The sequence below is a fragment of the Aegilops tauschii genome, chromosome 1 (assembly GCF_002575655.3).
Source record: "Aegilops tauschii subsp. strangulata cultivar AL8/78 chromosome 1, Aet v6.0, whole genome shotgun sequence".
NCBI classification, from domain to species: domain Eukaryota; kingdom Viridiplantae; phylum Streptophyta; class Magnoliopsida; order Poales; family Poaceae; genus Aegilops; species Aegilops tauschii.
This window is the reverse complement of record NC_053035.3, coordinates 464,362,481-464,372,053: the sequence shown is the minus strand read 5'-3', so window position 1 is coordinate 464,372,053 and position 9,573 is coordinate 464,362,481. Positions and strand designations below refer to the sequence as shown.

The following is a 9,573-nucleotide window of genomic DNA, read 5'->3' as shown; positions in this document are numbered from 1 at the left end:
CCGGTACCTCTCGAAACTCATCCGGTGTCCAAATAATATCGTCCAATATATCAATATTTATGTCTCGACCATTTCGAGACTCCTCGTCATGTCTGTGATCTCATCCGGGACTCCGAACAAACTTCGGTCATCAAATCACATAACTCATAATACAAATCGTCATCGAAGTTAAGCGTGCGGACCCTATGTGTTCGAAAACTATGTAGACATGACCGAGACACATCTCCGGTCAATAACCAATAGCGGAACCTGGATGCTCATATTGGCTCCTACATATTCTACGAAGATCTTTATCGGTCAAACCGCATAACAACATACGTTGTTCCCTTTGTCATCGGTATGTTACTTGCCCGAGATTCGATCGTCGGTATCATCATACCTAGTTCAATCTTGTTACCGGCAAGTCTCTTTACTCATTCTGTAATGCATCATCCCGTAACTAACTCATTAGTCACATTGCTTGCAAGGCTTATAGTGATGAGCATTACCGAGAGGGCCCAGAGATACCTCTCCGATACACGGAGTGACAAATCCTAATCTTGATCTATGCCAACCCAACAAACACCTTCGGAGACACCTGTAGAGCATCTTTATAATCACCCAGTTACGTTGTGACGTTTGATAGCACACAAAGTGTTTCTCCGGTATTCGGGAGTTGCATAATCTCATAGTCAGAGGAACATGTATAAGTCATGAAGAAAGCAATAGCAATAAAACTAAATGATCATTATGCTAAGCTAATGGATGGGTCTTGTACATCATATCATTCTCTAATGATGTGATCCCGTTCATCTAATGACAACACATGTCTATGGGTAGGAAACTTAACCATCTTTGATTAACGAACTAGTCAAGTAGAGGCATACTACGGACACTCTGTTTGTCTATGTATTCACACATGTACTAAGTTTCCGGTTAATACAATTCTAGCATGAATAATAAACATTTATCATGATATAAGGAAATATAAATAACAACTTTATTATTGCCTCTAGGGCATATTTCCTTCATCTACATGCAGCGCGGGTCGAAGGCAATGGCGAACCATTGGGGGCTCATCCAATCGGCGTGCAACAAATGGCATGGGATCGTCGAGGAGATCGCGGCTAGCCCGGAGAGCGGCGCCAGCATTAAGGGTCAGGTATGGCGCACCGGCCTCCCACTTCTTTTCGCCGTGCGCGCCCGCCAACTGTTTGTTCATCGGCGCAGCTGCTGCGGATGTTTGCCATGTACTGCTAGGACAGCAGCGACCAAGATTTCAAGTAGCTCCACATCTTCAAGCGGATCAAGAAGTGCGAGAAGTGGGCGGATGTCCGGCGCACCCTCGCCAAGGCCAAGGAGACCTACAACTCGGACGCGCCAACGCCGGGCGCGGGCGACGGGCGCCTCGAAGGCAAAAAAGGGGCAAAGAAGGGGAAACACGCCGACTCGGCTACCGCGCGAGTTCAGGAGTCCATTGAGCATTGCCTCGCCGACGCACAGGCCTGGGCCGCCCTGCGTGAAGAGAAGACCGAGGCGCGGTGGTTGGCGTTGATGACGAACAGCGCCGTCAAACTCGACCTACTCCGGACCAACGTCGCCGCGAAGAAGAGGAAAACTGACCTGGCTTTCCTGATGGGCGGGGCGGACATGCTCCAGAGCAGCGACGAGCAGGTCAAGGCGTGGTACCTGGCGGAGCGCGGCCTCATCCTGAACCAGCTGCCGTCGACGGCACCGCCAACTCCCACGCCCACGGCGACGACGCCGCCAAGCCCGAGCGACGATGCCTCCACGACGCCCAGCAGCACAGAAAGTCGCGCCGACGCCGCCCAGCACAGAAGCAACTCCGACACCGCCAAGCCTGCGCACGTCGACTCCGCCGACGCCGGAGGCCGACCCCGCCGTTTGATGTGTTGCCAACTCGTCCTTTCTTTCTTTTGTACGCCAAACTTTTCATCCGATCGCTGAACTTTGGCAAGGTGATCGCCGAACTGGGCCGCTGATCGCCGGACTTGTGGCGTTTTTTTGTGAGCAGAAATGACCAAGTTTGAATTTGCCGCGACGTGGGGGGCGGCGCCTGGGGGCGTGGCTAGGAGCTAGATCGCCCCCAGGGGCCAATCTAGCGCCGGTTCGCCCCAGGCGGCTCTTTTTCGGCGCCCTGGGGGCGAACGGGCTGGAGATGCTCTAACTTTGCTTATCCTAGTTTACCTAATCGCATCGAGCGGAGTTCCCTTTCCCAGATCCTACCGAGCGGTTGCACTTTGTGACAGGAGAAAGAGAGAGTCCCCATATGCCGCCGCGCCCGGCTCACCGGGTTCCCCTCCCTTCGCCTACCACTCCGGCGGCGGGAGGAGCAAGGAACCCTGGTGGCTCGTTTCTGGCTGGTAGTAGATTAGGGTTGGGTTTTTCTGGCAGCGGCGTTGTGATGGAGGCAGCAGCATTGACTCAAATAATTTGTCTTCTGATCCATCCCCATCGCGGTGGTTATTCTCGTGGAGGCGTCGAGGAGCGTGTGCTTTGTGTTCCTTGTAGGATCGTTCGTCCAGTGAGGCTTTGGTTTCCGGGCTTGGTCGACGAGGCGACGACAGTGACCAAGCTATGGATGTGTGTCCTCTGGCCTCCTCCCCATTGCGGCGGCGGCTTCTCCGGTGCCGTTGTGAGGCCTGTGGGGTTGTCATGTTTAGGAGTCAGCTGACGCCCTTTGTCTTTCATGGCGGCGGCAGTTGCAGAGGTTGGATGCTGTTCCAGCGCTTGCTTGAGGATTGCAGGATGGCGGTTCTGTTTTTCTTCATCGACAACGTCGATTGGAGATGGTGGATCCGGGGCTCGAGTTGCACAGGGTTGGACCCCAGCCGACGCGCCACAGCGATATGTGCTTCGTCGTCCACGACAACGGATGCTTTCTTCGGCTCACAAAGCTTCGCCGCGTTGGTGCGACATCGGCTTTTTGTCATGTGAGTCCTGTCGCCTCTTCCGCCGGCGGTCGCTTCTGCGACGACGGTGGACGGTGGGAGGCGAAGGTTCCATTCAGCAATTAACACCCTCAGGGATGTGTTTGTAATGTTCTTTTTTGTGGGGTGTTTTTTGCTGTTGTGCTGGAACGGTTGTTCCCTCTGGTGTTTTCCAGTGTGTGCTACGTGTGTTGTAAACTGCTGTATTGAATGAATAACATGAGATAGTGTCACTTCTCTTACACCCATGAATTATTTCACAAATTTTCTAATATTAAAAAAATCCAATGAAAGAGGAGAGAGAATTAATTATGGAAACACTCATATCATGCTATTGTGTTTTAGCTGTTGGCAAACATAAAAATGTGTTAGTGAAGTTTTTAACATCCATGCTTATATAAGTTAACTGCATTAGGTTTGTACCAATGTTCTAAACCAACGCCATGCGATAAAAAGTCCATATGATCTGAAAAATTGTCCACCCGGCTCATGTACACATCATTGATAAGCCTGATGTTTGCAGCAGGTTGTGCAATCAGATACAATCCATGAAAGTGCCAGGTTCATTTGTTCGACATATAATAAACAAGGGCAGAACATGTGTAAAGCAAAAAAATGGACCACACTACATGTGTACACATAGTATAACTAGAGGGGGAACCAGGATTTCTCAAAGCCTACGGCTAAAACTAACTTCAAATACCATGCATGCAAATGATGTTAAAATCTACACCACAAATTCACATTAGAAATGAATATGTTCATCATTAATTCATTACCACGAGAGAAAATCCGACCATGCAAGTAACCAACCGTCGTGTCATGGGCTACTATAGATCAGGGTTTTGTATGCAATAGCGTCAATCAGATGATTCACATACTGATTTGATTATTTTTGGCAGTAATGACTAAGCAGCTTTATTGATCAACAATAATGACTAAGCAGCTTTATTGATTATTTTGGCAGTAATGACTAAGCAGCTTTATTGATCAACAATAATGACTAAGCAGCTTTATTGATTATTTTGGCAGTAATGACTAAGCAGCTTTATTGATTATTTTTGGCAGTAATGACTAAGCAGCTTTATTGATCAACAATGAGGCGCCCTACATCAAGAGTAGCAGCATACTTAGCCAAGCTACGAGCGTCTAATTTTGTTTCACGCCTTTCAAGCATAAAATCACATTTATTAAACATTTGACGACTATCGGCAATTTCCCGTAGGATTGCGCTGTACAGACTATTCGAGCCTTCATTAATTTCTTGCACCACCTGCTTGCAGTCACATGAAATAACGAATCTGCCCAAAGAGAGATATTGTGCTATTGCAATAGCTTCTCTACATGCCATTGCCTCAAAACAAGCCAGGTCTCCCGAAACCCTTGTGCACATTCATCTTGACCACTCCATCAGCAGGAGGTAGCCAAGTTCTCCACCTGGACAGACTTGGTTGAGCTACAGATATAGCCGTCCTTGGCTGCTTGATTGCATCTATCTCAGCTATGTATCGCTCAATGAACAAATGCGTCGACAAAGGGCTTTGAATAATACCATCGCGAATTGCCTTTCTTCACGCTGTCCAGATGGCCCATAGAGTCACTACTATGTGGTAGTGACTCAATCATCATGACGGTGAACTGTTTGGTCGACGGCTCCCTCGTTTCCATCACATGCTCAACTAGTTCTGCATCATCCAAAGCCCATACACATCTGGGCATTGAGCACTCAATCAACAAGTGTCCAAGACTCCTTCGTGCCACACAATCTTGTGGTGAACATCTTTTGTTGGATTTGAGTGTTATGCCAAATACCAGAGAAGGTTATGCAGCTTCCCTGAAACATCCACGTTCCAAAGCTTTGCCATGTGCTGCGGAGGATTGATCTGACTGACCCATTCTTCCAGCCGTGCCTCACAAACTGATTTGATCCTTCCGCCACAAAGCCAATCGCCCAAAACTTTAAAAATAAAAGCTAGTGGACCCGCTTGGGCTAAGATGGTATATGGGTTGTGCCCTAGGGTTGTGTTGGTTGCTTCGCCGAACGACGGTCGCTTGATCTTTTGCTGCACCACCGAAAAATAGCGCTCTATAGTGTCCTGAGTAATGTCTCGCTAAATAGATAAGTGTATAATGTCTTGCTAATAGCACACTATAGCATGATATAACATGGTAATAGTGTATTTTAAGGACATCGCTATTTTTCTATAGCGCACTATTTTTCCATTGTGAACTACATGTCCCATCTTGGGTCGGTATTAGGGGTCACCTCACAGGGAAAGCGCAACTGCAAATATTTGACCTTTCTCTGAAACTAAATGTTGAAATTCACCCACGGATCAGTCACGTCAAATGTATAAACACACATGCACACGGAAACTTTTAGCCAAAGGCACACGTATTGCCCCGCTCTTTTTCTTTATTTTCCTTTTCTTCACAGTACAATCTAATATGCGAAGGTGTGTGTATATACGCAACCCATGACATAGCTAGCTAGGTAGCTTATTAGTAGCATATACGAACCGTCCTGGCCTAATACAAGGAATCTAGCGAACCAACCTATGGTTGGATGGTTAAAGAAACAGTGGTATCCCAGTCCATCAGTTTCAAGTCCTGATACTCGTATTATTTTTTGGATTTATTTAAGGATTTCCGGCGATAAGTTTTAAGTGGGAGGAGATGTTCCTGTCGACGACAAGGCGCCTACGGTGACTTCGTAAATCTCAAGATGATATGCCGGCTCAGTCTCTCTAAGGTACTCATAAAGGTAGGATGTGCGTGTGTGCGTTCACATGGATGAGTGTATGCGCATATATATGAACGCTTGCGTGTGTACTATGTTAAAAAATACAAGGAATCCAAACCGGGACAACTATTTTAAACTAACCCAAAACAACATGTCAAAGAAAACTAGCTTAACACACGGCCGCTTTGATGGGACTATAGATCTGTGTCTTTTTTACAAAAATATTAAAATAAAAATTCCTACCTTAACTTCTCAAAACCAAATGTAGTCAACAAAGACCGGGGCCAAAAAAATTCAAATGAAAAAAAAATCAAGACAAATATTTATGTGTACTTAGTCGCATCCAAATGCTACCTGCAAATTTTGAGGCATAAAGGTTGACATTTTTGCTTGTGCAAAAAACAATTTGAACATGAAAAGTTGACCCAAAATGTCACCCCAAATTTGTTTTCTTTTGTCAACGAAACACCGCCGCTTCCTTTCACATGAAAATTACTCCCTCCGTTCCTAAATATTTGTCTTTCTAGAGATTTCAAATGGTCACCACATACGGATGTATATAGACATATTTTAGAGTGTAGATTCACTCATTTTGTTCCGTATGTAGTCACCATTTGAAACCTCTAGAAAGACAAATATTTAGGAACGGAGGGAGTATCATGCATGCTTGCGACACTAATGCAAACATCTATAAAAAAAATCAGAATTTTTCAAAAATATTTAGTTACTGTTCACCCAGAGCATATGCTCCCGGTAGCCAAAATGCCAGCCACCAACATTTCTGCCTGTACAAGAAACCATCGACCAAAACTAAAAAAAACTTGGCATGTGCACTCGATCTTTCTCTCGTTGAGGAAAATGTGCTGTGACCAAAACTTGGCATGGTTGTCACCTGTTTTGTCGACATTTGTGCACGCCCCGGAAAGTTGTCATGCGGTGCACGTCTTTGGCTCTCGAGTGCACATGCACCCGAATTCAAAAAATAATTTAATAATTGCAATACAAATTAAAAAATTCCTGAAACTTTTAGGAAACAAAACAAGATCGAGTATTGCACCCGTACAAAAAAAATCATCAAGTAATTACTTTCATGGTGTTCTGGGCAAAGAAAAAAAACAGTCAACACTGTATATATGTTACTGTTCATACTTTTGGGCCTGAAATTTTATTCTTTTGGCATGAAATTAATGGGGTTTTTCCTTGGCGATTTTTTTTATACGAGCAGAATAGAAGATCAACTGTATTTCCAGCAATTTTAAGAAATTTCTGACTTTTTTCTCCATTGCTAAATAATTTTCTCCATATCATCAGGTGTGGACGCACCAAAGAGCCGAGGAGTATTTCCGGCCATGCAGCCCCCTATCACCTATTTTTGCTTATCCTTCCGTTCCTATAATCATATAAATTGGCGCGCGGCGCGCTGCAGACTCAGACGCCTAGAGCCTGCCACCCAGAGTCGTTGTTGTCGGAGTTTCGATCGGCTAAACTTCCATAGCTCTCGGTGTTGGAAGAAACCTAGTTCTACCACTCGTACGTTCTTTCAGGTGGAGGTCCACCGACCGATTCCGATGGACAATGAGTTCGGTAAGGGGGTGGGAAACCAGGCGAAGCTCTTGTACCGTCGTCTCGTCGGCCAACGGCCTCATCTTCTCGCCGTCACGCTGCTCCTCGTCGTGTCTTCGCTGGTGGTAATGACCATGCTGTCCCTGCTGTCACTTGACGGCGTGTATGCCCTTTTGCATGGCGCACATGGTATCATGGCCGTGTCTGTAGCAGGCGCAGTGGCGGCTGCCTACGTTTACGCCTTGTCGTTGCGGCCGGTGTACCTGGTGGACTTCGCCGGCTACAAGCCTGCGCCGGCGCAGGAGTTGACCCGCGCCCGCACCATCCACCGCTACGGACTAAGTGGTGTGTTCACCGCAGAGAGCATGAATTTCCAGAAGAGGATTCTGGAGAGGTCAGGGCTCGGCGACGCGACGCACCTCCCTGCATCCATCATCAGGGTGCCGCTCGACATATGCCTCCGCACGGCGAACGAGGAGTCCCATGCCGTCGTATTCAGTGTCATCGACGACCTGCTGGCGAAGACCCGCGTCCGGCCGGACGACATCGGTGTGGTCATCGTGAACTCCAGCCTCTACAGCCCCACGCCGTCCTTCACCTCGCTCTTGATGAACCGCTACTGCTTGCGCGACGATGTCGTCACCCACAACCTTAGCGGCATGGGCTGCAGCGCCGGCGTCATCGCTATTGACCTCGCCAGACAGCTGCTTCAGGTATATAGTACAAGTTACACACATCCATGCATGAACGGGCAAATTAACCGTGTGAGCCATGAACAACGAGCACTCGCGCACAATCCTGATTTCCTGAACGGTTTCTGAATTTTCAATTAGAACTGGGTCTGCCTGTGATGTCTTCTAGGTTATACGTTGCAGGTGTACCACGACACATACGCACTGGTTGTCAGCACGGAGAATATCACCCTAAACGCGTACTTGGGCAACAACCGGCCCATGTTGGTGACCAACATGCTGTTCCGGACGGGCGGCGCGGCAGTTCTTCTGTCGAACCGCTGCAACGAGTGGCGACGCGCCAAGTACCAGCTGATCCATACGGTGCGCACGCACCATGGCCCCAGCGACAAGAGCTACGCGTGCGTGACGCAGGAGGAAGACGAGGTCGGGAACTTGGGCGTGTCACTCTCCAAGGATCTCATGTCCGTGGCCGGCGACGCGCTCCGCAGCAACATCACCACCCTTGGGCCCCTTGTTCTGCCGCTACGTGAGCAGCTCCGGTTCCTTGGCGCCGTCGTGCTCAAACGGGTGTTCGGTACTACAGTGATGTCGTGCCTCCCCGACTTCACTCTGGCGCTGGAGCACTTCTGCATCCACGCAGGGGGGCGAGGCGTGCTGGACGAGCTGCAGAAAAGCCTGAAGCTGGGTGAGTGGCACATGGAACCATCGAGGATGACCCTCTGCAGGTTCGGCAACACGTCGAGCAGCTCGCTGTGGTACGAGCTCGCCTACTGCGAGGCCAAGGGCAGGATCAAGAGGGGAGACCGCGTGTGGCAGATCGCGTTTGGCTCCGGGTTCAAATGCAACAGCGCGGTGTGGAAGGCGCTCAGGACGGTCGAGGGCGCCGCTGCCGTGGAGGAGGGAAGCCCCTGGGCACAAGACATCGACGTTCTTCCGGTCCATGTGCCCAAGGTGATGCCCATCGATGAGGATGCGTCGTATGTACCAGCTGCGTAGTGTTTGCGTCGGGTCGAAATAATGGAAGCGTGGATGCATGCGTACATGCGCGCGCACGCACCTGTGACTCATGTGGTCTCTTGAAACTAGGGACCAAGTCATCTTGAATGAATCAAACATGATTATTGTGTACTGCACTTGAGAATAATATAAAAGGATGAGTGGTGGAGGCAAAGGACTGGAGTATCATTTCACCACAATAGCTATATGTAGGTTTTTTCTGCGTGTGTGTGTGGGGGGTGGGGGGGGGGGGGGTGGGGGGGGATATGTAAGTTGACTGAATTTGTAATTTGAGTAAATCTATTTTGTGAAAGGAGGAAGAAGACAGAAGGACGTTCGCTGGATCTTCATCTAATGCTCTAGGAAGTCGACTTACCCAAAAATAAATCAGGCAACTTACATACAGGTGCCCTATTTACCACTGACAAACACTGGGGATGAAAGCCTGAAATCTTCAGATTGTTTCCAAGGTGGGATTTCGATTGTGGCGCCTTCTCTCGCATCTATGATCAATGACTCCGAGACTGACTATTTGCTTGTTGTGTGCATGGTTTACAGCTCGCGTGGCCACGTCTACACCATATGTGCTTACATCATTTTTATTGGCTGCAACGACAAGGATCAATGATGTTCTTTTTTTCATTCG

At 48.3% G+C, this 9,573-nt stretch overlaps 1 protein-coding gene across 1 annotated transcript; it reads left to right on the top strand.

The window, feature by feature from the left end:
- The first annotated feature begins 7,241 nt into the window (after positions 1 to 7,241).
- On the top strand, positions 7,242 to 9,077 carry LOC109781475 (probable 3-ketoacyl-CoA synthase 20). The gene is made up of 2 exons (XM_020340079.2): positions 7,242 to 7,949; positions 8,112 to 9,077. The coding sequence occupies exons 1-2, from the start codon at positions 7,242 to 7,244 to the stop codon at positions 8,925 to 8,927; spliced, it is 1,524 nt and encodes a 507-aa protein (XP_020195668.1). The 3' UTR covers positions 8,928 to 9,077.
- The last annotated feature ends 496 nt before the right edge of the window (positions 9,078 to 9,573 follow it).